Source organism: Platichthys flesus, chromosome 1 (assembly GCF_949316205.1).
Source record: "Platichthys flesus chromosome 1, fPlaFle2.1, whole genome shotgun sequence".
NCBI classification, from domain to species: domain Eukaryota; kingdom Metazoa; phylum Chordata; class Actinopteri; order Pleuronectiformes; family Pleuronectidae; genus Platichthys; species Platichthys flesus.
In genome coordinates this window covers 12,604,648-12,632,004 of record NC_084945.1, presented here as the reverse complement: position 1 = coordinate 12,632,004, position 27,357 = coordinate 12,604,648, and the positions used below count along the sequence as shown (strand labels likewise).

The following is a 27,357-nucleotide window of genomic DNA, read 5'->3' as shown; positions in this document are numbered from 1 at the left end:
CAAGAAAACTGTGAATATTCAGGGAAAGTCTCCATCTTTCACTTCCCCCTCCTTTAAATGTTTATGTTAAGACCAGGTGGATCCCCGGCAGGACAGTTTTTTTGGATGTTGTGGTTTTTGGACCATGGCTTCTGCAAATACCAAAATCAGAAATGTTTATTATCCTCTGGTGTTTGTCACATGTAAGTTAGATTTTAGTTCTTTAATATGTCACCAGTGTTGCAGCTTTAAATAACGTCTGCTTCTCTACATTCAACATAATATGTGCTGTACGCATACAGTCATTGTCACGTATAAATACGTGACAATGGCTAAGTTAACAATTGTTGACTGTGCAGAGCCAAGTGCCGTCTGGAGCCAGACTTCTGTTCGATACGAGACGGCTCACATGAATTGCGAAACTCTTTGGTTATGACACGGCTTCGACATAAATTGTATTCTTGTCTAAAAACCACAGTGTGCTAACACAACGTCAGCCTGTGATAAACTGAGCAGCACAAGCAGGCCTGCCCAGACATGACAGAGCAACTCCTTCTTTAAGTCATTGATGGTTTAAGCAGAAATGCCACAAGCTTTACACAGTTGATTTTACCGCTGTTCTTGCTTCAGTTTTGACACATTTCATCACAGCTTTGTGGTTATTTATTGCATTTTGCTTGTTGTTCAAGTGGTTTCAATATCAATTTTACTACTAGAACCTGGTATCAACCAGTGATGGGAAAATCCAGGGATTTTCCTTGGATTCATTTAGGGAATTTTTTGTCCTGAATGTATTTTACCGCAGACCTTTCCCTGAACTATGATTCAAATCATTAATCCTTGGATGATGTAGTGTTTGTTAACCTAATCTTGACAAAAACCCACACATCATAAAATCCATTTATTGTTTGGGACTCCTCGCCTGGCCTGAGCGTCACACAGATGCTTCAGGTTTAGCTCCAGGCGTGAACTTGGGAGAGCAAGTAGAAGTGATCTGACAGCAGATTGATTTTGATCGTAGGAATGTCCAATTCTCCAAAGGGTGCTTTTTTTATTTATGCATCTCTGTTTTCAAGTTGCATGTGGTGAACGGGTTGTGGTTTGAATTTATGCTGTGTTTTGAAATAGACTAAGTATTCACCCCGGAGTGAACAAATCTTCCCGAGGGATGTTGTGGAAATTCAGCAGGCTTGTTGGACTTTACATTTGGGCTAAAAATACACATCGTAGTAGGCTCTTTTTCTAGTGTTAGGTTTCCTACACATATGGCATTTATGAAGCTTGAAATGTTGTGTACAGCGCTGTTTCTAATCTCTGCTAGATGACTCTTCCTGTCCTGCCTGACTAGACATTTTTCTATTTTCTGTGGTTCATCATGGTCGTCTAAAAATACCGAAGCCTAAAATGAACCATATGCGTCCTGTATTGCATAACATATCAGTAAAGGGAAACCAGGAGTGTTGGGGACAGGGTGGGGGGACTAAGTTGAAGAATGGAAATGGAGGGTAGGAGATGCCACCTCAGTTGCCGCAGCTCCTAGTGATGGAGCTATAAGCTTTGGCGCAGAAATTAATTCTCTGCGACCACTAAGTGGTGTTTGGATAAGGGCGCTATTACGGTCATTTTGTTGACAGCATTGTTTCTTGCACTCATCACGCTAGCCTTGAGTGAAGGAGACAGATGAGACACATGTTTGTGCGCCAAACCGCTCGGCCGGAGCAGCCGTCTCTGCTTGTTTTGTCCAACGCTCATCCTGCAAGACCTGATTAAGTGGGGAGCGCTCGGCAGGCAACACGCCGTTGACCTTCTCACCCCCCCGGCCTGGCCCGCTCTGGCCCCTGACACCTTGCACTTCACTTTCCGTCATTGTGTTGTCTTCCTGGCATGTGTCTCTTCCATGTGCAAGGGGAAAGAGTGAGGAAGACCCTAATGGAAGTACACGGTGTAGCGCACATCTGTTGTTGAAGTTTTTCTGACCACATTGCATTGATAGTTACTTCAAGCATTGTCCGAAAGGATGATGATTATGATTATATCTGTTGATTTCTTTTTCACATCCTTGCCTTAACACCTGATCCAAGATTTGAGATTATCTGGCAGCGTGTTACTAATTTTAAATTTATTTTTAAGTGTTTCAATTGTTATAATGTTTACGTTGTATGTCATTTCTTTTCTTAGTGATATTTCCTCATTCAGCTTAGGTCATCCTAAATGATGCCAGAGCTTAGTCTTTGCACGAAGAACTTGCTTGATTTCATTTTGGGTTTGAAACTCCAAATTATGAAATAAATCCTTCTCTGGAAGGATTATAGGATTGAGCTCATTTGTCGCAACGGGAAAGCTTTAGAGGTTTTATGACCCCTCAAGGCTGTTTGTATTTCCTCCCAAGTACAGGGATCTTAAATGTTAGGGTCATAGTAAAACCTCCTTAAATCTGTTTCCTATCTTGTTTTGAGCTGTGTCAGACCAGAGAAAAATAACGCTGACTCTGAACACAGATACTGTCCTCTACATCTCTTTGTCCTGAGTCATCTTTAGTCATGGCTGCTGCGGCCAGTTATATATCCAGCCTGCACTGGTGTGACCAGGGATTAATGCCTCGTCACCGAATAAGAATGCAACCCTGTCCTGATTAGGCAGAGCCCCTGTGTGATGTTGTGTTTTCATTGGTGCAGCACTCTGCTGGGACGATGCTTTGCAGGTCAGACTGAAGATCCAGTGTCACTGAATGAGTAGGTGAACTGTGAAGTGGTGGTGGAGGGAGCTGGTCCTGCCAGGGAGCACTACATGTGATGCAGAAGATTTAGCCGCAGGGCAGCAGTTTCCTCTTTGACATCAATACAGCGAGTGTGTCCCCGAGTTCCTTTGTCACTTGACTAGGGTCTAATTTTGGAATAGATGTCCTTTTGTGTGCGTGCGTGTTTGCATGGTGTGTGGGCTTTATTAAGGCTAATGTTATACAGTGATCCTCGCACCTGTTCCTGTGTGGTGGATTTCTATAGCTGAACGTACAGCACATCTCGTGTTTGATGCAGTCAGTCAGTGCTCTACTGTGTGTGTGTGTGTGTGTGTGTGTGTGTGTGTGTGTGTGTGTGTGTGTGTGTGTGTGTGTGTGTGTGTGTGTGTGTGTGTGTGTGTGTGTGTGTGTGTGTGTGTGTGTGTGTGTGTGTGTGTGTGTGTGTGTGTGTGTGTGTGTGTGTGTGTGTTGAATTGAACTGGACAACTCTTTCATGCCAGAGTTTTAAACAATAGCATGAACATATTATCTCTGTTTACTTACGGTTGTGCATAGTTAAATCTAAAATGATAAACAACATTAGTGGAAAGCAGTGCAGCCCCAGCAGATGTTTCTGGGCTTTTTGCAAAGGTTCCAGAAATGCAGGACAGATTTCTGAAACCATCGAGACTCTCAACCTGATTCAAATAGTTTATTCACAAGTAAACAGCAAGCCCTAGATGTAAACATATTTGTCTGGGATGCATGCTCAGATGACGCTGAAAATCCTAGGAGTCATACGCAGATACAATATTTTTGAAGCTTGAGTTACATAAAAAGGCGAGAAGGGAGGAAATATGGAAAAATTTGATCAAATTTTTGCCTCTTTTTTTCCGTTAATTTACTCCATTTGTAACATTGTTATTACATCAAACATTTAAACTAGATGATGATGTCCATAAGTTGTAATGAAGTAAAGCACTGATTTACTGTCGTCTTCACATCATCGCGCTTCCACATGCTCTCTGCAACCTGCTCGCCTGTATAGTTATGTCTCATGCATGCACATACATACAGTACAATGGACACACACACTTGCTATATCAGCTGTGATCTTCTCTGATCTTCCCAATTGTGTTTAACTCTTTTCGACAACAATGAATGGCATAGCTGGAATAGTTTATGACAGGATCACAGTTATCCTGACTTGTCCTTGGCTTCTGTCTGGCCACACACACACACATGCACACGTTCACATACACATACACACATTCACACACACACACACACACACACACACACACACACACACAAGGCAGGCTTAACAGATTTCCTGTGAGCTATTGTATCTGCTGGAAGATGGTGGCGTCCTGGTCCAATCTTCCAGGTCGAACAAGCCAAATCCTTCCTACCCCATTTCCTCTCCTCCCCTGTCCTCGTCTCCACCGCCCCCCTTTCTCTCTCTCTCTCTCCCTGTCTGTGTCTACTCCTCCTCCTCTTCTTCTCCTGCCACAGAGAAGTTACCTTGCCAGTATATTTTTCTTTGGCTGTACACAGATCCATCTGTCCATCAATCCATCTGTTTTTGCCCTCACTCGCCCCTCATTTTAGCCGGCCCTCTCCTCTTCCTCCATGTGTCCAGTAATCCCTTGTGTAACCCCCGAGGAGCAGTCTAAACAATGTTTTCAGAGCCAGGCCAGTTGGGCCTCCAGCAAAAACAGAGAGACCAGACACAAACAGTCCACTCTGACTTAATGCCTGCCGGCATCACATATTTTGGCCCTCTGTCACTCTCATGTTCAAATGAACATTTATCAATTCCTTCATAATAAATTGCTTAGTTTTGGTGCTTTGACATGATAGTTTATCATGGTTCTTCATGCTTGTATATTTTATTGATTTGTACAACTGGCTTGCTTATGTGAAGGCAACATATTTGTCAATCTTGACAAAATATGTGAAACTAAAATCTCCATCTAGAATCATTTTACTGATAAACTTTATATGTCGAACAAAACACTTTATCAGGAGAAGCTGGTTTTTATTCTGCGCTCGCAGATGTTATTTGTCAGGACTGGTGATGACTCACACTGCTGCTTTGAGACATGAAAACCTGTTAAAGAGGCTTTTTATGATGAGGACAGCCTCTCTCGTCCTCTGTGTCCACAATTTGATAAAATATTGCTGGGTTTGGAGTTCCATCGAAAAAATTGTCCCCAATAAACGTGATGTTGGAAAAATAAATAAGAAGTTTTGCCAGGAATATTTTGGAAGAACTTGGAAGAATATGCGTCCAAAGCCAAGCCAAAAAGTCTCCGATCAAATCTGTAATCCAGATAGTTCGAATTTGAACAATAGATTGTTTACATGGTTCATTTCACTTTTATTTCAATATCCTTTTCTTAATTGGTGACTAATGAAATCCAATTGACGGCAACATTTTAAACAATATTTCAGCTGGTATTTGCCTAATTCCTGGACTTGCTGGTATTTTTACATCTTCCGTCTTATTTAAAATTGTTGACGTGCATGTTGGTCTGCTGAACATGCCACTTCCCGCTCTGCAGACGTGACTGCTGGACTCAAACAGGACATCCTGTCTCAGCTCTCTGCAGGGGTATTAGGATTAAACTACCTACTGGAATATGCTCCTGCCCTGTCCATTTAAGGTTTGAATAGGTCGCCAGCCGACAGTGTCCAAAACATAACTACAACTGCAACATGTCAACAGACACAAACAAATGTTTGTCTCTGAGGTCAGCTCTCTGCATAAATGAGCCGATTTTGCTGTTGCTTCTTCAGCCACTGAAACATATATTATAACTTTATATATCAGACTGTGTGGGTGAATTGTCGTATGTGCTGGGCTCATGTAATGATATTTTATCTAACATCTTTTCAGTTCTGCCAGCCTGGAGGTTGGAGGCTCTCCAGGGATCGGAAAGCACCCACCTTCTTCACAGTTGTGCTGACAGACATCGAGTCAGATCGACACTTCTGCTCCTGCCTCACTTTCTACGAGGCTGAGGTCAACCTGCAGGTACGACTGCAACGCATACGCACACACACGCTCAAGGGGTGGTGGTGGGGGGGGGGGTCGGGCACATGCTACGACTGAACTGTCCTTTAAAATCTCTGTTTTAAGGCCCTTTTCATTTCTTCCCCCAAAGAGGTTTTGTTCTTGTCAGTGGGTTTAATTATTTGTCTGCAGGACTACTCAAAAACTACCAGAAAGATTTCTAGGAAACCTGGTGAAGAGATGTGACATGGACCAAGAAAGAATTTCTGATTTTGGCAGAGGGGCGTAAACTAGGGATTTTTTGGGTTTTATAACTTTATTTAACATTGCGAAACAGGACATCTTCAACATTCCACCACTTTTCCCAGGGAATAGTTCATTCTTGATGGAAAAGGGGGGACCGTCTCTGCAAATTAATGCATCTTGATTTACTTTAAGGGGCTTGAAGAGGTACTAGCTCAACTGAGGCCCATTCTAGTTGTATTGATTTGAATGAATGAATTTGTATTTGAAGGTCACAAGAAGCTGTAGCTTATGTGTGAGGCAGCAGTGCAAACCACTCTGCCACCATGCTAGCCTTGTGATAAGTGGAATCACCTTGTCCCTCCATCAGACATCTGTGCATCACATCCTCCTCATCCTCTTTATAAGGGTCACTTAAGCTCATCCCTGTGACAATCCTCAGTTCTGAGGACTCAGTGATGAGCATGAGGTCACTTTCATCCTCATGTGTCTCTCATGACTCTTAGAGACCATAGGGGATATCTTCGTGATTGTTTTCATTCTGTTTTCCATTTTCGGCTTTTTTTTTATTTTTGTTTTTTTATAGTCTTTGGCACTTTTGTAACTCTGAGGAATGTCTGCCGCGTGTGTGATGTCTTCCAGAATTTGATGCATTGGTAGAAAACAAAACCTGCGTGGATCCAGTCTAATAAATTGAGAGCTGGCCGGGGGATGCTGTTATAAAAGAGAAGATGGGTGCTCTTCTCCGCTGCCTTTCATGTGATTTACTCATGCGTACAAGATTGGGTTTGATTGCAGATTGGCGGCTTCGGCACCAATGTTCAAACCTCCCCCATAAATTATTGATTGCAACAGGTTTGTTGGGACAGGATCATTTTTGAGCTTATGAGTGATCTTGTTAATTTCTCTCCCCCCCCCCCGCCAAAAGCCCACAGAATACCAGGCTAATTGTTTCATTGTGTTTGACATCGTTAGAGGCCTTAAATGACTTTGGTCGCCCTGCCCACTGTGACTTCACATCCTCTCACATATGGAAGGCAGTCTGCCATCACATTCCTGTTGGATCAGCGTAATTTTGTTTTAAGTTCAGTATAAATGCAGTCGTTTTCTGATAAAAATCTGTGACAGCTCTCATTAACTGTAAGAGTCACTTTGGTGGAATGCTGATACTCAACAGTGTAGTAGTAGCGCTTCCTTTTGTTGTTACTTCACAGTTTTTGTTTGTTGCGTGAATCAGGCCTTAATTACACAAACATTTGTTGGAACCACTGGGCACATTTTTCCACACTGATTCAAAAGCATCAGGGGAGGTTGGATTTATTAGAAGATTGCCACATCAGGGGAAGAAAATAACCAGAAATAGCCCAGTGGTTAGGTGTAAACGGTTCTGCAGAAAGACTGTTCTAACTTAAACTCAACATCAAAGCCAGCACACGCTATCCTCCAGTGTTCCTCCATAAAAGCTGCCCCCCCCCCCCCCGAAGACATGGAGGCAGGTTGACATGGCAACAACACAATCTAGAGCATCTTTTATTGTGTCGAAGGTGATACTTTTATCCTCATAGCTAGAGCTAAAAAAACATAATCAATATAAATCAAAATCAATATCATTATAAATCAATCCAACAAAAATCCTCTTTGTCAGTCAACCTCAGATCTTAGAGGCTAAGTTCCTCTGTATGGACAAATATAATAAGGCAGGAAGCTGGCGCAACGCTAACGTGCCAAGAAGATTAATCAGTTTCCCGTGGCCGGCAGTGCAGCTGCAATCACCGATACTCACAACTCTCCCACTGCTACAGCTAACATCACCCCATACCTGGTGAACTAGATATGAAATCATATGACTTTGACCAGAAGTGTTCCGGACACACTAAGTTGGATTTGTGGCACATTTACCATCTCTTGCTGTCTTCTCTCCATCTCCACTCTTCTCCTACTACTTAAGGTTAGGGTTATGATAGGGCAAGGATTAGGGTTATGATAGGGTTATGATTGTAATAGAGTTAGGGTTATGATAGGGTTATGGTGGAGATATAGTTAGGGTTGTGATTGGGCAAGGATTAAGGATAGTATAGGGTTTTGGTTGTGATAGGGCTAGGATAAGGGTTTGGGCCAGAGTTAAGTGGCTATTAAATTATCTTGACGATTCCCTCTTCCTTCCTCTGGGCAGTTGTCATGGGGAGGCAAAAGGGTTAGGGTCATAATGCACTGCCTGATTCCCGTCAGGTATTAGCTTTTCATCCCCATATCACCTTCATACCAAATCATATCTGGGTTGTTTAAATTGTAAATCTTTAATTGGATGACCACTTCAGTTCATGAAATGTTCTGTTTGGTGTCGTATGTGTTTTTCTTAAGCAAGATTTTCAACGTCTGAAATCTAGGTTGCCAAACCAAGACAGGTATTTTTGAGCATATAGGTAGAGTGGTTAGGGTTACAATGATGATTGGTTGGTCAGGGCACTATGACCTTGAGGAGTTATTTTAGTGGGTAGACTGAAGTGGGGTTTTAAACTCATGACTCTTGAGGGACAGGGTTCAGGGTAAGCCCTAAAGATTGGTGGTGGTTTAAGTCAGGATGGTTGGTTTAGAGTTAATGTGACAGAAATGGGATTAGAATCACTCACCAAAACTGTGCTTGTCATTGCTTGCCACTAGTTGGTGACTCTGTCCCTGCGCTTTGTAAAATGTGTTAATATTAGACCAGTGTATCGTCCTCATTCCTGAGTCTGTTTTCTGTCTCCACACACTTGCTCCGTTGAGTTCATAGGATTTGTCCTTTACAACAGATTTAGACTTGATTATGGGCCCTAATGTTTTCTTAATTGTGTCTTTGTTTACCGTTATTAGGGGACTAGTAAGGCTGTTAGTGAGACCCTGAAACTGTTTATCACACACTCCACATTTAATGTTTATTTTAGCTCTGGAGTAGGCTGTAAAGTTGCTAATTTCACAAGAGTAATTACTGCAATTACTTATTGAATTACAAATTGTAGAAGACTGGCTGTTTTCTGATCCTCACTCAAATCCCAGTCATCAACTCATGTGCACTCAGATCTGAGTGCAAGGACTTAACTTTGCGCTCACAAAGCAGTCCCTCTCTTCCTCTCTTTTATGGAAGATTAGGGTTGTCCAAAAGAAAAGCCTTTGCAGAAAAAATGCAAAGGCCTAAAACTTTTCCTTTGCAGTGCCCATATTGAGACCATCTGAGCACCCAGAAGTATTTTGATCATAAACTGTGGTGTGATCAGTCAAGATGTTGGTGCATTGCTATCTTGAGGCGGTGGAAAGTAATTATGCTTTTGACCCACAAAAAGCTGGTCTGATTTCAGTGGCGCAGTATTTAATATTATTTTAAGTTAATAATTTATTCACCCACATAGTTGGGTGCGCAGCACGCATAAGCTCAGCTCGTAGCACAGACAGATGGTCTGACTGCGCATAGTCAAAGTGTTTCCTCTGCAGAGAAGCGTTCACTTTTACTACCACACAAATGTGATCTTAGAATAGCCTTCCAGTGTAACCCATCTGAACCAGGCACCTTGAGCAGCAACCCTTTTTGGATTTGGACAAACTGTAATGCGCTTGTGCTTTGATCGCTACAGTCAGTACAACCTGTTTCAAAGTTTTATTTCTGGCTACTATATTTATACAACCCTAACCCTCTATAAATTGATACGTGGAATTATGTGTAAAGTTATGTGGCCAGACCAAGACATGGTCACTTTAGGCACAGTACAGACTGTTAAATATGTATAAACCATATTTTACCTATATATAAATCATTAGATTTTATTAACTTCTCAACCACAGCTCCATCTTACTTTAATTGTCAGTCTTGTGTTAAACATTTGATGAGCCTATATTTGACCTCATACAGACTTGTTCCTGCAAAGTAAACACTACTCCCTGGATCAGTTCATGGCTCTGACGAGGCTTCTTGAAACGTGAGGGTGTTTGGGCAGGCTTTAGCCTCTAAACCCACATCCTTATCTGCGCCGCCGGATTCCAGGGGAGTCCAGACAGGCGGCGCAGGAATGTATTTTGTCTAATAATTGAACCAAATCTTAAGAATAATGGTGAAATGTGACCTTCATCTGAATGAGATATTTTGATCCCGTGCTCCTCAGTCCTGAGATACTGAAGCAATTATGGCATGTTTTCACTGCCTGGAGAAATATACCAGATTGTGAAAAGGGCTTTAGTTTGGAATGAGCGTGGAGAGGTCGGTGAATCAGTGCTCGGAAGAGCACAGGGATTCTCAATAGAGAATTAGATCTCATTTAGAACCAGATTGCTGCCCGTATAGAATTGTTGGGGTAGAGGTCTATAAAATGTTTGACAGTAACAAAAATAGAGTTAATTTGATCTTTAATCTGTAATTGTTAAAGTCTGTTCAAAATCGGATTTTAAACTGCACTCATGTTTTTATTATGTTTTTTTATTATTGCCTACAATTATAATTACTTAAATTGTGATTTTTGCCTCTTTCAAAGGAGATCTTTCATTAAACTCATTGTGATTGTATTAAATGTGTTGTGTTCATTCAGTTACTCGACTGGGATAAACAACTGTAAAGGGACTGTTTGGGAAATGAGATTAATTAATTAAAACTTTCATAAAAGTGTTTATCCGCTCTTGACACAACAGAGCATTTTTAGGAATATTTGGAAGGTGATATTTTTGATTGTACAACGAACTTCTCCGTTACTCAATTGATTTGGATTTAATTTGTTTTAAATCCAAAATAGAAGGCCGAAACAGATATGGATTTTTGGAGGCGTATTCCAATATGATATTAGATAGTAAAAATATTGTTAATACCAATGCATCGGCCATAAATACAAAAAAAGGCAATTATTCGTAATATAATACGAATAATAATATAATAATATATTTACATTAAACATACAGTTTTACTACAGGTAACTATAATTATGAATTCAACAATCAGGCTCTGCATTAAACATTAGTCAGTATTAATACACATTATTCAGTATTTTAACGAGATAAATTAAGTTCCAGTGGCTACTTTAAAGAAACGCCATTAATTCCAGTTGCTTGTGTAGGCTACACATTTCATGGAAAATACCAGGATTTTGTTGACTGAGAATCTTCACAGATATGTCACACAGTCATTTACATTAAAACTTGGATGTTGTTGTACATTAAAACGAGAACTTTGTTTCGTGAACCATGCTGATCTTCGCTCGAGGTCTAATGTCCATGTCTCAGTGATGAACTCTTCAACTGAAATTGTGCTTTTTTTGTGCTTGTTTTTTGATATTTCAGGGATCAAAGAGTATTGAGGCTGACGAAGATGAAGATGAGGAGGCGGAGGAGGATGGACTGATCCAGCCAGCTCAAGTGTTTGCACCAAAGAGTCTCATTCTTGTGACCAGGCTGGATTATCCCGAAATATTCCGGGTAATAAGACACGACGTGATTAAATCTTGATTGAAAATATTTTTCTGTCTTGTCCAGAAGAAATATTCAGATATGTTTTACATACTTGAGTAAAGTGAACGAGATAGTATAAGACAGTAAAGCCTACGTACGTCAGATCTTTTCATTCCAAAGTTGATCACAGACTCACAGTCAGTCATGTTATCTAAGGCAATAAGTGCTCCGCTATTAGAATGAGCTAAATAAACTGAGCCATGACGCCTAACCATTCTTGTCTCATGGCCCAGATAGAGTAAAAGCAGACAATGATTAACAATGAGCTGCAATATAAATGTAGTTATCCTCTGTGTGTATCCATGGCTTACTAGTATTTCACTGGTGTCTCTCGCAGGGCTGCTTGGGTCTGATCTACACCGTCCACATCGATAGCCTGAACTTCCCATTAGAGGGTCTGGTTGCCAACCTCTTCACATTCCAGGTTCCCGTTGCTGGTGGATCCCAGGTACGTCTCACCTGAGGCACAGCCAAAGTGCAGCAGTCTGCAAGACATGTCACACTTCTGCTACCGGCCCAGAAGGCAGACCAGACCAGGGGCTGGACTTGATGCCTCGATGGTGCAGCCACTAAAATGATTTATGCAGCCAATCAGGAGCGTCTGGTTGCCGCAGGCATACATTTTCTAATACATATTTGTGATTCTTTCTATCGTGTTGCTCGAAGCAAAATACCTCAGTCTAAAGTGGGACCAATAACGGCGACGACCTCTTAAGCTGTGTTAAAAGCAGTTAGGACAAAAAGTCACAGCACTAACATGCATCATTACTTTTCCTGCTGCAGTTTGGTGTCAGAATGTGAAGATGTGAATCCAGTGAACCAGGCAACAGTGTACTTACTGACACCTTTGAAAAAATAACTGTCAAGCAAGTGACAGTTTGTTTAACAGGATCCCCGGGGGCCAGAGCGCATGTCTCACAAATATGTTAGATCCCTAGTACAAGTGTGAAGGAATCCTCATCACCCCTGCACGGAGAACCTCAGCAGAGTAACTCAAAATGTATCCATATGACTTTGATATTTTTCTTTAATGATTAACTATTCTTCTAGTTTTCTATTCCACCAGCCACTGGAAAAAGAGAAAGTGATCACATTACTTCAGTACTGGCCACTGTTCACAGTCTCCTTTTCAAATTCAGCATACATTTTACGGTTTTATTAATAAAAACAAATATTTAGAAGGGCTGGCACCACCTAATTTATTTGAACTGTTCCACCATCATTCCTGAGCACTGAGGGGAATTACCCCTAATCTGTGGAGCAGCTTATACATTTGTGTTTAAACATTGCTTAACACTCACTTCCTCTCACTGGCTTTCAGTTCCAGTTGAGTTTGAGACCTCGATTTATATAATTACAACTATTGTGCAATAATTTAATTCTGTAATATTTATAATGCTTTTATTAATTAATTAATTCTCTGTTTCATATAAATATTTGTATATTCTTTAGTTTTATCGTATTTTAAACCTGTTCAGCACTGATGTCAACTGTGATAAACTTGCTTTCAAACATTTCCCAGTATTGCATCACTAATTTGGCTTGAATAATCAGTGAAGGGACATTTCAGCAGAACAGATACACTCCTTATGAGTGTGTTTTTTAAAAATATATTTCAAAATGAAAGGATGTTTTTTAAATGTTAGGGTTCCTGGAATTTTGCTGCGTCTGTGTGTTGCACCAATCACGATCTTTTGCTCAGTGAGAAGCCGACTCATTTAGATGATCAGCCCTGTCAGCATGTGTCTCGTTTAATTGATGCAGCTCTGGTGCCCACAGAAACCTTGTTTTTTTTTTCATGCCAACTTTTCTCATCTTTGCTGCATTTGTCTTTCTTCACAGAAGCTGTTCAGCCTGGGAGCAGGAGACCGGCAGCTCATCCAGACGCCTCTGAACGACACGCTGCCCGTCACATGCAAGAGTGTCGCTCTGCTCTTCCAGCAGCTGGGTGGGTCCAGGCACTTTGATAGCTACTGACTGGTCATCATGAGACAGGATGAGACTTGAGTCAGGACATAACTTGTTAGTGACTGTGGGACTGAATCCCGACAACAGCATGTTGATGTGTCACTTATTTGTTATTTGCCACATGATTTGTTAAAGGAAGAACAGTTTCCTGCTGCCGGATGTCACATCCACACAATTCTTCTTTTTGGCCTTTGGGGGATTTTGTATAGTTTGTGTTGCTAGTTGGTCTAATCTGAGCACTCACACTCTAAACACATTTGTCTTAAATTTCTGCTGTAGTTTTCTTAGCTGAATTTATGCAGCAGATTATTGACTGTGACATATTTTACATTCGCTCATCGTTGATCCTTATCAGATTATTGGAGGCTCTGCTGATCACGTGGTGATAAACTACTGTACTGTACGACTTTTACAATCAGGGGGCTTTTGCAGTAAGCCCATAAGAGTTTAGATTAATTCTGAACTAAATGTGTCTGAGGCAAGATTATCTTGTTTTCACTGTGTCCCATCCCAGGCATTTTTTGTCCGGGCAAGAATGTGCACATGATGAAGATTTGATTCATTTTGCTGGTTTCACGTTTTCTTTGCACAATATGTTTAGTCAGAACATAAATACTTGGTGCTTGTGTTAGAGATACAGGCCTGAGTCGCTGTGACTCATACTGTACAGTTGGTAGTTCCAGTGATTGGGGAATTCAATGTGCTCATCTGAAAAAGACAAGTTGGTATAAACCATGAACTGAGCCATTGTTTTATTTATTTTAATTTTTCCCCCACTTTTCAGGTCTTCCCAGAAAAATCATATTTGATTTTCTGCAACTCTAGGCTAACATCAGTAAGCCGAGAGTGAAATTTAATATAATTCACCTGAAGTGCGATTTGTAATGGAAAGTTGGCCCCTACAAAGCCACGTTTGATAAGAGGAATGTGCTTGAAAACAGAGTGTGTTTTATTTCCTGCGTCTATTAACACCATCCTCCTTTTGTTTGGACACACTGGGGAACATGCGCATGGGGGGGTACTTACACGATACACATGTGATCAGGGTCATGTGGGAGTCATTTGTGGCCGATCTGGAAACACGAAACAAAACAATCTTGACTTAATAGCCAGTATTGGTGGTCAGTGGTCCATCAGTCTTCATAAGCTGGTTTCCATTCATCAGTACACAGCAGTTTGTGAGCAATGAGTGTTAAGTGCTGTTGTGCTCAAGTCCGACTTGCTTTACTTATAGTTTCATGTCATCTGAGGTCAGAGTATCACGACAGCCTGATCACTGGCGTAAAGTAACATGTTTGAACCTTTACGCTAGTGCATGTTATTCTTTATATTGTTATTGTTCATTCACTACTATTATCTACTTTTGTAGCAAGCATGTGCAGAGCAAAAAAAGCAGGTGATTGCCAGGCCAATGTGACTGAAGGCGAACGTTAACAAAACTTTGTCCAAACCCGGGCCGACCCCTCAGGCTCCAGTCAGGTATCCGCCCTCTAATCTGCATGTTACTGAATGGTAATAATTTCCCAGCTTGAGCCTATGACCATTCCATTCATCTTGTCCTTCTCCTGGCAAGAAAGCCATTCATCCTATTTATCTCTGCAAAGGATTTTGTGTTTCCATTTGCTTTTGTTTGTTTGTTAGCACGATAATGGGAAAAGCTACCGGACTGATTTTATTGAAATTTTATGGAGAGGAGGGGCACGATCCCCGGGGGAACCCATTACATTTTGCAGCTGATCTGGATAAACGGACATATCCAGATTTCCTTTTCACTTTTTAACATGTCAAAAGAGGGCGGAGTTACGCTCTCCCCTTTTTACATTTCACTATTCCTGTAACAGAAGGTTAATATATGATCAATGAAGTTGATGCATGGGTTTGTCTTCTAATTATACAAGTTCTCGTTTTTTCCGCTGTTGCACAAGTAAATAGCTGTCGAATAAAATTTGCATATGATTGTGTAGCAGGACGTCAGGGTCTCGTTGCATTCAGGGTGAAAGTAACGGACAGACTCAGACAATGTCTCAGTTAATCATTCTTCGTCCCTTACAACTGCTGAGGAGAAGGTGTCCGTATAAGGACGGGCGAGGAGCTGTGCAGACAGGCAGGTCGGCACATCGCCTGCGGGTGCACAGTTCACCGGAGTCACCAGAGAGGAATGTGTGTTAAACATGTCACACTGGACAGGAAGTACATTCCGAGGGGCGAGATAAAACCGGCCGTCAACAGCCTGTTTGTTGTTTGCTGCTTTTGTCCCGGGCCTGTTCCTCTTTATCTAAGGGTCGGAAATGTGTCGCTGTTTCCAGGAGATAAGTCAACACCTGAACCTGAGGTGTGACTGTGCATCCTGAGCCTCAGTGATGTGGTCACATGACCAAGGCACAGTCTTGAGCGTCTCTTTTAATAGAAAAAGTGACTTTTGGACCCAACTGGTCTAAAACAGACGAATTAATTTAGTTGCTATGGTCGATGGCTCATTCACCTTCAATTCTCAGATTTGGTTGAGGCTCGTATTTCCTGTTTATCACTGAAACGCTCCACTGAGGCGGCCAAACATCCAGACCCAGCGCCCCCAGTGGTGCGGATACGTCTGCCCGTGTTCCTCTCCCCTTATCACTGCAACTCGTGATGAATCGTTCTGTCAGTCGCTTGAAAGGAAACAATAACAGGAACTGTAAACTTAGAATTCTTCCTGATTGTCACATCAGTATTTGAAATATTATTTATACTGTGCAAGAGTGTGTAATTTCCTTTGTTTTCTCGGGGATGAGTTTTCCCATAGGCTTTGCGTTCAGTGTTTAATATAAACTGTCCCGTTTGGTTGTGGAAACTTATTATTTTTGTCTTCATTCGCCAGCAGCCTACGTGGGTTGAGATAATAGTGGACAGCTTGCAGGAGTTATGATCAACCTTTTGGCTTCTTCATTACATATCAAACCATTTGAAACTGACATTAATAAAGAGTTAATATGAATACATATTTAAACAGATTTAATCTTAATTTGAGAGTAAGTGAAATAGTAGTCTTTCAAAAGAGTCTTTGGAAATTAAGATTTAGCTCAAATTGAGTTAACTCTTCGGATTTTTCAAAATGAGACCACTCCCGGAAATTGCAGGTTTGAAGTATTACGACATCTATGTGACGCCTGATAGGGTTGCTCTGCAGCACTGCCAAAATTACAAAATAAATCTTAAAATATTATTTTGTTCTAATCTGTGTTCAAGGTTAGAAAATTCCTCCGCAAATAGCCACGAGTGATAAATGATCTTGAACAATGTGGCAGTCACATTCCAACAACTACCGCCTTCATTTTCATTATCTCATGTTTTTTTTGTTTTTTTTTCTCTCATTCCAGGAATCCAAAATGTTCTATCCCTGTGTTGTGCGGTTCTGACAGAACACAAGGTTTTGTTCCACTCCACCAGTTACCAGAGGCTCGGCGAGGCGTCCCGCGCCCTGGAGGCACTCATGTTTCCCCTCAAGTACAGGTGAGCGTGTGTCTGACCCCCCGGCAGCCAGACGGTTCCTCATGTGACTTTCCACTGCCTCCTCGATCGCCGCTGTGCCTTCTGTGGATGATCCGACTGATGATTAACTTTGCTCAACACCGCATTCAGCTCAATAAACAGCTCACAGGAGGTCCACTGCATGGGTTCACCCCTTACGGTCACACTTTGTTTCACCTTGTACATGTTGTAACTTTCAAGGGATTTTCCACTCAATCACTCTAAGAATGCCCTTCTTCTATAAGTGGCTTTCATTTTCTTTTCCAGTTCCAGGTCCAGATCCATTTTTCCAAAAAAGCCATTAAGGGCGAGCACATAATGGTCACATGATCAGTATAGACAGGTCTGCACAGATCATGAAACTGTTCACCTGGCTGGATTTTTTTTTAACTTTTAACACGATTCATTAGCCATGAGACATTAAAGGCTTTTCATCTTACCACCTTCTTGAGAGCCTTAGATTCCTTCATTCTAAACCTCATCTTTCACAAACTGTCATGTAAGGCAATGTAATCCTCTAATGTTCACTGTTTTGTCTTAGGACACTAACACAAGAGGCAATGAGACGGTTCTCCAATGAGTCATCCTACAGTTAACAGGCATCTTTTAAGAATAGAAAAACCATACTGATAGTACAGTATCAATAGGAACTCAGTCATCAATGTGTTCCTCAACATTTTGGCAAACATATTCTGAATATTCTGCGAAAGGAGAACATACTCATGGGTTTATCAGTAGATGTATCCATATTGCTCTGCCCTAGTTGCTGTTATTGAATGAAACTAGTGCCTGAACCTGATGCTTTAAATGTGACCTGCAGCAATTGAGCTGCATCAAGTAAAGACCCTGGAGCTGTTCCACCACTGCTGCACAAAGAGTTGATCATCTGAGAACCACACACAGCTACTCACTTTTCTTCTGTCTTACAACCTATGTAAACCTTGTACGTTTTCTAGGCTCTTAGTTGCTTGAATTATCACCTCTCTCTCTCTCTCTCTCTCTCTTCCTAACGTACAGTTCTTGAACATATTCCGTGTATTCATCATTACGTCCTCATGTGTTCAGTTACCCGTACATCCCTATTCTACCATCGCGGCTGCTGGAGGTCCTGAGCTCGCCCACTCCCTTCATCATCGGCGTGCACTCCATGTTTCAGACTGAAATCCAAGATCTGGTGAGTTGGAACGCGTCGCATGCATCCAGCAATCCTTCTAAGTTGCGTGCAGAACTTGTAGATCATAAGTTGTGCTTCCAAACACATGTAAATAATTTAGAAATAATTGTGTTATTTAGAGTCTATTTTGATAGAAATGATAATGATGCATTGGGCATATTAGGGTTTTGTTTTTCCTGCTGTCGAGGAGAGAAGAAGTTGAGGTTTTTGTACACATGAGGATGTGAATAATCTGCCTTTTAACAGGATGTTTATTTAGTTGGTTTTGGAGAACATGTTGCACCACACTGTACGACCTCCATCTGCAATCAGACCACCTGACCTGCCGCTGTTCTGTGTCCGTTCACCAGTTGGACGTTATTATTGCTGACCTGGATGGAGGAACAATAAAGATTCCTGAGTGCATCCACTTGTCCCTGCTTCCTGAACCTCTGCTGCACCAAACCCAAACTTCCCTTTCCCTGGTAAACACAAACACAAACTCATACATGGCACACATGTATTAACACATATGACTGCTTTAGAAGTGAGCAACCTGAAAAAGTACGTCCTTGTTCAGCCACAGTATATAAATATATGCAAATCTACAGACAGACATATTAATAATCATCGAAACTGATGGTTGATTAATGTTCTTGCTTTGCTGTTTTATCTGAATCATGTGACACATTTTCCAAGAAGAGTTGACTAATGTTGCCCTAGCGGTTATGCGATGTGGAAATAAATAAATTACTGGGAAATAAATGTATTTTCTCAGGTTTTGCATCCTGATCTGGAGATAGCAGACAATGCGTACCCACCCCCCCGCACTGCACCCTCAAACCTCAAGTTGTTGGTAAGTCTTCATCGCTTTAACATGCCCTCCTCCTCCTCTTCCTCCTCCTCCTCCTCCTCCTCTCACAAATGAGGAAGACATCTTAACCATCATCAAATTAAAGATCTTATCGCTACGAAGTTACAGTCACTGACTGATTGTAACCCACTACCCCCAAGACAAATAACATGTATGTTGCATAATTTACCCATTAGACTGCAATGGTGGCATAGCAGTTTGATGACTCATGCCTCTGTACATGTGTGTGTGTTCCAGGATAAGGAGGTGAGGGCCGTGTTTCTCAGGCTGTTTGCACAACTCTTCCAGGGCTACAGGTCTTGCCTGCAGCTCATCCGCATTCATTCTGAGCCTGTTATTCATTTTCACAAGGTAAGATAACGACCTAGCACAATTCCCACTGTTGAAAGTCTGATTTTGCACAGAAACCTCATTTGCCAGCATGTGACCTCAGATTAAACTCTCCTCGGCAAACAAGTTGTACTGTAAATACCGGACAGATAAACCTGTCAGGGATGTATAGAGTGTGTTTGTGTGCATGCATGTGTGAGTGTGCATGTTGTTTCACACGTGTTGTCGAGGCGCCATGACTCCTCAGTGAAGCTCTGCCTTTGTTTACGTGAGTTTGGGACACAGTCCTGTGACCTTGAGCGTGGCCCGGCGATGAGCCATATGAAACGCATTAGGGTTTACATTTTTGTTTTGTGCCGGGGATTTTGTTTGTTCGTGTCTGTTGGTGTTTCCGTGGTAACTCCACAGCACATCATCCTCAAAGTACCCCACATGGATCACATTATAAACAAACGCTCAGCTTAGTCGCCTGGAATTGCTGGCTGGAGGCAGCTTGAGTGAACTGTGCTTTATCTCCTCTCCCCACAAGCACAAATAATTACGCGTAAAGTAAATGAATTCGAACATAGTCAGAAAACGGCAAGATTTATATCCCTTTTTCCATGCTCTGTAGAATCAGTGATTTCAGAAGGAGAAGCTGCAGGTGTCAGTCCCCTCCGCAGGGAAACTTTTGTAATCGTATTCTGAAAATGTCTGTAATCACTGTGCTGGTTTCTCAGTCCACAGTATCTCCATATAAACAGGATGCCATTGCTTTCCACCTGTGTGCGATTGTAACTGCTCTAATTCTGACATTATCCAGACTGCCTTCCTGGGCCAGCGAGGCCTCATTGAGAACGATTTCCTGACCAAGGTTCTGGATGGCATGGCCTTCGCTGGCTTCGTCTCGGAGAGAGGTCCCCCTTACAGAGCCTGTGATCTCTTTGATGAGGTACGGTACCACGACACTCCGCTTACAGCTTATCGAGTCAATCTGGTCAAGCTCTGACCAGTCGCCTTGAATTAAAACAAGCCTGATAGCTAAGGATACATCAGAGCTACACGTTAGTAGCTACAGGTTTGAAACAAGCCTACACACAGATTTTTATTTGGATCTGCCCCCGAAATAGCTTAAAACTCAATACCTACCCCTCTAAATATGAATTCTTGACGTTAAGTTTCATAAGTCTGTGAAATTAACAAACATTTAAAAATGCCTTATCTTCCACTGTGAATGATTAGTCCCCTAATCCGGAACTGCACTTAAATTTTCTTTCCTGTTCCATATCCCATCCTCCCATTAAGTTTGGGAGAAATCAATTTAGTGGTTTTGGGTAATGCTGCTTACTAACAAATAAACAAAAGTTGCATCACAGTTATTATTCTCAAGTCGTTACACCTCTGGTCGCCCTGCAAGAACACTGTTCATCAGTAAAACCTTGGGATGTGTTCTATTAGATGATGATGATGATGATGATGATGATGCACCTATGTAACAGCATATAATACTGTTTGATGTTTACTTTATTGGATGTATGTTTCTAGCTGGTGGCCTTAGACACTGACAGCTTTAAGGAAGAGGAGGTCGGCCCTAACAAGATGCAGAAGCACATCAGGGAACTGTCGGAGCAGCTGTACAGAAACGTAGGTCTTCATGCACGGAGCTGCAACTCCGCTTTTCTTTTTGCTGGACAGGGCAGATGTCCTCGCTTTAGCACGCTCTCCACTATATTTACAGCCGTGTATCCTATTAATGCATGTTGGCCCTTGATGTACTGTAGGAGAACCCGAACCCCCACATGGCATTCCAGAAGGTGCCTCGGCCGTCAGAGGGATCCCACCTCCGCGTGCACCAGGTGCCCTTCCCCCGGCTGGATGACGAAAAGGTGGAGAAGATGCTGCAGGAGGGCGTGGCTAAACACAGCAGCGCACCTGCTTCTGTACGGCTCGAGAAGAAGTGCGTTGTTCCTGCGGGGCCTGGCGTCGGTAAGGCCAACTTTTAAAACTGCTGGCGTGTTACAAGAAGTATCAGCCCCTCTGCGTCTGCAACATTATGAATATTACCTAGATAGTCACAGTGGTGTTCTGTGTGGGTACAGACTGTGCCTTTGACTCTGTTATTCGCACCCTTCAGTGATTCCCCTCCTGTCCTGTGCTCTCTGTGTTCCAGTGTCTATTATGGGAAAGTGTGGCTCGGTGTTTAACAGCGCACGCAGGCTGGAGGTGGTGCGGAGCTGCATCTCCTTCATCTTTGACAACAAGACCCTGGAGACTGAAAAGGTAATGCCCAGTGTCTTTCATCAGTGGGGCTATTCAACCTCTGAACGAGCTCGAGCACTGCAGGCAGCTGCTCTATGTGTTGCACCACTCCAGCAGGCAGCTTCGGAGCTGCAGAGAGCCGCTCTCTCCTCACCTCCATCATCCTAATATCTCCCAGCTGACACACAAGCCCTCGCATACAGAGAGGGTTAGAGCCGATGCCAAAACACTCTCTGAATCCATGTCGTTATATTGCTAACTTTGCTGAGCAATAACTCCTGTCACATGGGTTTCTCCTCTAGAAGCATTCGTCTTACACAAAAACGTCTGTTCAGGTTTTTCCTTTATCGTGGCCCCAGGTATGTAAAGTCAGAGGTGAACACTCTCCCCAATATGCGTCCAGTAAGTGGGATGGTTGCCAGTGGCTTTATGTTTCCCCTTGGCTTCGTATAGGAGTAATGTAATCCATTGTGTCCGAATGTAAGAATCCATAGCAAAAACATGATCCAAAAAACACATTTACCAAGTGCATATCTCAGCCAGTAAGCGAGAGACAAACTAAAATGATCCATATGTTTATTGTAAGTGATGCCATGAAGATGTCGCAATGAAATTCACAAAATTTAATCTCACATTTTCATGGCATGCATTTTCAAGGTATTTCTGCATCACTGACCACTGTTTCTAACCACTGTGATGTCAGAAAACGATGTCCCATAGTGTAATGCACTGACTTTTGCATTGTTATGATGACATCATTATGAAATGGGATCAATCATTGATGCTTGCCTCATTCATTTTGTTTAAAAGTATCTTCTTCTTTTACTAAAACCCTCCGTGTCTGTGATCTTCTCAACAGACGCTGCCGGCTGCACTGCGCGCACTGAAAGGCAAAGCGGCTCGCCAGTGTCTGACTGAAGAACTGAGTCTTCATGTGCAGCAGAACCGCGCCATACTGGACCACCAACAGTTTGACTACATCATTCGTATGATTAACTGCGCCCTCCAGGTGAGGAACACACAGAACACGAGTCACAGACACACCTCTTGCATCCATACTGAAGAGAGTCCATGCAGCTAAAGATTTATAATATTACAATATTTTCAAGATATTGATGTAGAATCACTACACTATTCATAACATACTGAACATAAACTTTAGATTAGTTGAGTCATTTCTGTCTGTGTCAACTCGGCTTCATTATGTGAAATGATATGACAAAACTGTCAGTGTTTTAATCTTGGGCTCAAGACAATCGTGAGTCATTTCTGACATTTGGTCGTCTGAATAATAATAATTTTAACAATAGTAATAATAATTAAATAATAATAATAAATAGTAGTACATTAGACAACAAGAGAACTACATCACACTGATTGATTTCAAGTCTCTTCATCAAAAACTACTTTCAAAGAAAATATAAGGGAGAAAACTACATCATAACTAGAATCAGTTTCTAACCTCAGACACATAAGCAAAATTGCACCATACATCAGAAACTGTGCATGTTGTCAAAATGATATAACATATATATATATATATAAACTGATCATAAGAATCAACTTAGAACATTTCACCCTTTTTATTTATTTGACCCAAAAAATATCTATTGACAAAATTCACCTTACAGTAGTACGTGTTTAGATCAATATGCAAAGGTTTTAGTGCTCTACCCCAAATTCTCAGCAGATGCCATTTTTTATGAGCCTGACTGGTTCTAATAGAGCAAATAGCGATGTTTAAGTGGGGCAGTAGTGCACACAGCCTAAGAGGCACAAGCCGAACCCTTTCTCGTCCACATTTTGTATATCTTTATTCTCAAGTTTGTCGTTGTTTACATCAACCTGGCAGTGTGTCAGCGCGTCTCGACAGTGTTGCTCTTTGTTCATCAGATAGTGTGTTTGTCTCTTCCTGGTCCTCATGCCTCGGCTACTTGTCAGAGTGAGTAAGTAATGTTTTTTGCGCAGCTCATAAAGACTCAGTGAGGCTTCACTCAGCCCGAGCAGCCAGATCTTTATTGGTAGTTCCTCAGGTTTTACTGCCTTGAATCTGCCCCCTTCCATGGATTTAAAATATTTTAAGGAGTCCTCACAGAGTGCAACTTTTATGGAGCGACTTTGCATTCCAGTCATTCTTTTTATTTTCCCCCTTGATGAAAAAAAAGAAGCAATTAATCCCACAGTCTCCCCGGGCCAGGGACATGCAAGGTCGTCTGACGTGATATTTGACGTGTCCACAATTACACAACAGGTCAAAATGAACTTAAGTGCAGCTTTCATGACTTTGGCCAATATAATGTCTTCTTTTGGTTTACTACGTAAATGAATCAAAGTAATTTATGCCTCGCTACGTAAGCAGGGTGACGTGAAATAGAAAAACTGTTGCATCATCCCTCGAATGCTGCACAATCTTCATTTCAAAGTAGCAGAGATGAACAATGGCAGTAGTTTGTCAGTGATAGTGAATCGGTTGAAAAGCCAAAAAGACACCAATCCCTCTTCTGCATGACCTCTTGAGTCAGGACTTGAGTTATATTCCAGTCTGGGTTGACGTGAAGCTGCGTGCTGTTTTGATGTACAGTTGTTGTGGTGCTATCTGATGGCCAGGCAGTCTTTTTTGCTCTGAAATGAGATCCTGATGTGTTAGCTTTTCGTTGGAACCAATGCGTGATTAGGGTGTTTTTTTCCCCAGTTGTTTCAAAGCAGGACATGAGAGGATTGTTAACAAAATGATGATCAGCAGAGTGAACCCCTGCAGAATGCACTGAGGAGATCAACGTGGAATGCATGAGTCTAGTCGGAGTGACACAGCTCTTCTTTTGTCGAGGACAGATTCAGAGAAAAAACTGGTAATTGTCTCGCACATCTGGAAATACAGATGCAGTCTGTACTTTATCTACTGTTTTCAACACAAGCTTTTTCAAAACCCACACTTTTGATTTGATCCGTTCATAATAAGAGAAGGCGACAGAGGTCTGCCTCACTTGTACCATGGACTGAAATCTATATATGTTATAAAACCAATCAGCCCCACATGGGGGAGAAGCAGTCATTTCACAGATGGAGAAGAGACTTGATGTGGAGTGCACTTTAGTTAACTGCAGCATAGGGTACGACATAGTCAGCCTTTCTCTCATTTGTCTTTATTCTTTTTAGATTTTATTGTGTATTGTTTGTCTTTATTTTTCTCTTGCTTCAACATGAAAGGCAGAACTAGTTGTTCCCTTGCTTTAATTTCTTTGTCTCAGTTGACTTGTGAGAGATTTGTCTCCGACAAGCTGTGAAAGGAATATAAATAGTAAATTGCACGGACAGAAATTACTTTCATACTCTGCACTCTGCCCTTTCTTTCTACGCCCGGCCACATAAGAGACCCGAAACGATATTAACACAGGGAGTGACGAAGTTGTGCATGTGTGTGTGTGTGTGTGGGTGTGTGTGCGTGTTAGAGATCCATCAGTGCCTAACAAGCCAAAGTGACCTATTCCTTCAAAAATGTTGCTTGCTCTTTGTACAATGACAGCATGATACCTCATTTGGATTTCTGGAATACATGTTGATGTGACACAGTAATTCGCAATGACATCATCAATAAGAGGCCAGTTGCAACATTTTTTGTTTGTTGAGAGTCAACTTCAGGCTGAATGACATTTCTGTTGTCTGGTTGCAATCAGGGCTTTTGTGTCAAAAGAAGGTTTTGCAGGCGAGCCGAAGGAAGTGGTACGAAAACTATGCAATAGGTCAAAGGTTAACACATTTGAGTCAGATGGTACTGTGCCGTGTCAATAATTGTTCATTTGTTTTCCATTCTTCACATTTTTTATGATTCGCAAAACAATGTGGAGACATCCTCTGGAATGAGTTAACATGGACCAAAAGTTTACACTGACGCATTTTTTCCTGTTTAAACATCTGTTGTAATCCTTATCTGTTTCTCTGCCACGCACAGTAACAGCAATCATTAAGGCATTTGAGTTAATTGCCCGTTTACTTGTGCATGTACACGTGCGTGTGTGCCTGAGTGTGTGTGTGTATGGGTGAGTGTGTGTGTCTGTGTGTTTGTGTGTGTGGGGTGCTCCCGATTTTATAAGTAAACGTTGCGCAAGCCATGTGGGGGAATGAGCCCTGCTGTGGATGTATCCTGGCATCCCAACCATTTCCTGTCAGATAGGATTATGAGCCCTCTGTGCTCTGCTCTCAGGGCCAAGGGCCTCATGATGGTGCTCAAAAACACTCTGAATGGCAGTTCACTGCGAGGAGAGGGGGAACGGGGCGGGAGGTCCATGGGAAGTGGCCGCAACAGCATGGAGTTGATGCGTTCTGCACGATCCTGGAGTTTGATGCGGAACAGTAATGTGCAGCGGCTGCAGGATACAGAAACACTGGAAAAGTGCATTAATGTGACTGTCCTGTCTGAGCTGTGGGACGAGAGCCCCTACCAACTTGAGCCCATGTCCCCGCTGGAGCCTGAGGGCTGCCTGCTGGAGTTCAGTCACTGTGCACATCTCCTTTAATGGTGAATACGTGACTTTGTTACATTTTTTCATCATTTTGTTCATAAATTTGTTTTTTGCTGTGAGAACATGGCCCCTGTCTGCCTTGATCTTCCTGATGGAGTGCCTTTGCGTAATATGGTCACTGGGAATCTGCACTCAGGATCATTCCCATGGTCGGATAGCGTCACTATGATGTACATGCATCCGTGTGTCCAGGTAAACATCTGCGTTAATCAGATTTCATGCTATCACTGTGGAAAATCTGTTTGTTGCTCATCTTGACATCCCAGAGGTTAAATGGCTTATTCCTCTTTCTATAACCGCAATTAACTCAAACAGTTTTGTTTTTCTATGTCCACAAGCACTCGTCCGTGTCAGCGCTTTGCTCAGTTTTCCTGGAAAGCGCTAACGTCCCTGAAACACACAGGAAGCTCTTGTTTGTTCACATCCTCCAGAGTTTGTGTCACATGTTCGAGCTTCTTGTTTTTGATCGCTGCATACGTGTCTGACACAGAGCGGCTGTGTTAGTCATCATAGACCAGGGCAGGGTCACTGCAGGGTGTCCGTGCAACAACCCACCATCCCTCCATTCTAGAAATCCTGAATAAGAGAACATAAATGCACCATGTGGATCCGTTTCTGCTGAATCACAATGATCGTGTCCTAAAGCACTGCAGATCGCCCTGCTCCACTTCTTTCACTTTTCATTCAGTCTTATTCCAGACCTGCTCCAGATCTGGTTTCTTATCAGTTCTTCTTTGTTAGTTGACCTCCCAAGTTTTGGAGCTGACACTTAGCCTCTCTGTCTGCTTACAGGGGATTAAGGTGGAGGTTTGCAGGTGATAATGAGCGGGGTTTAAGTAAACCTGATCATGTCACTTTACCTGAGATACGACGTGTTGAAACAAGCACTTGACGTGTTTGTAATCTGAAGCACGCCTTTCTTTTTGGAGCAGAAAACGTCTGAGTCATAAGTTGCCGGTCCAGAAACCCTACAACATGCATTACTGTACTTCACCCGTGACTTTGGCGTTTTGTTGGATTGTTGGATACTACTTGCATGTGCAAATTTCCACTTGTTGTTCTATTTTGTCTGCGGTGCGTGAACTCCTGCGACCTGCTGCATTGTTAGGTCCGGCTAGTAAACAATGCGTTGGTGCCGCTCCAGGCTGGAACATTTCACCGCAATCCCAAATAACTGCAAAGAAAAACACTAGCGACAAGAAAAATAAAACAGAAACTATGTTGCCTGGTCGACGGGGGGGCCAGGCTTTCATGTGGGACTTGTGTTTTGCATTTTCTCCCTCCTCTTTTTCTTTTTTTTTTTTTTGTCAGAGGAATGGCGGTAATAGAGCCCCCCCCCCCCCCCCC

The 27,357-nt window shown here is 42.2% G+C and overlaps 1 protein-coding gene across 3 annotated transcripts in view; it reads left to right on the top strand.

Moving 5' to 3' along the window:
• sbf2 (SET binding factor 2) overlaps positions 1-27,357 on the top strand; it is an 87,653-nt gene that overhangs the window by 25,518 nt on the left and 34,778 nt on the right. For all 3 annotated transcript variants that reach the window (XM_062385098.1, XM_062385097.1, XM_062385096.1), the window contains exons 3-16: positions 5,598-5,735; positions 11,253-11,387; positions 11,758-11,868; positions 13,263-13,368; positions 16,745-16,877; positions 17,961-18,069; positions 18,420-18,533; positions 18,827-18,904; positions 19,160-19,273; positions 20,055-20,183; positions 20,777-20,875; positions 21,013-21,217; positions 21,402-21,511; positions 22,350-22,499. In XM_062385098.1, the coding sequence (XP_062241082.1) occupies positions 5,598-5,735; positions 11,253-11,387; positions 11,758-11,868; positions 13,263-13,368; positions 16,745-16,877; positions 17,961-18,069; positions 18,420-18,533; positions 18,827-18,904; positions 19,160-19,273; positions 20,055-20,183; positions 20,777-20,875; positions 21,013-21,217; positions 21,402-21,511; positions 22,350-22,499 (1,731 nt within the window). The remainder of the gene's footprint in view (positions 1-5,597; positions 5,736-11,252; positions 11,388-11,757; positions 11,869-13,262; positions 13,369-16,744; positions 16,878-17,960; positions 18,070-18,419; positions 18,534-18,826; positions 18,905-19,159; positions 19,274-20,054; positions 20,184-20,776; positions 20,876-21,012; positions 21,218-21,401; positions 21,512-22,349; positions 22,500-27,357) is intronic.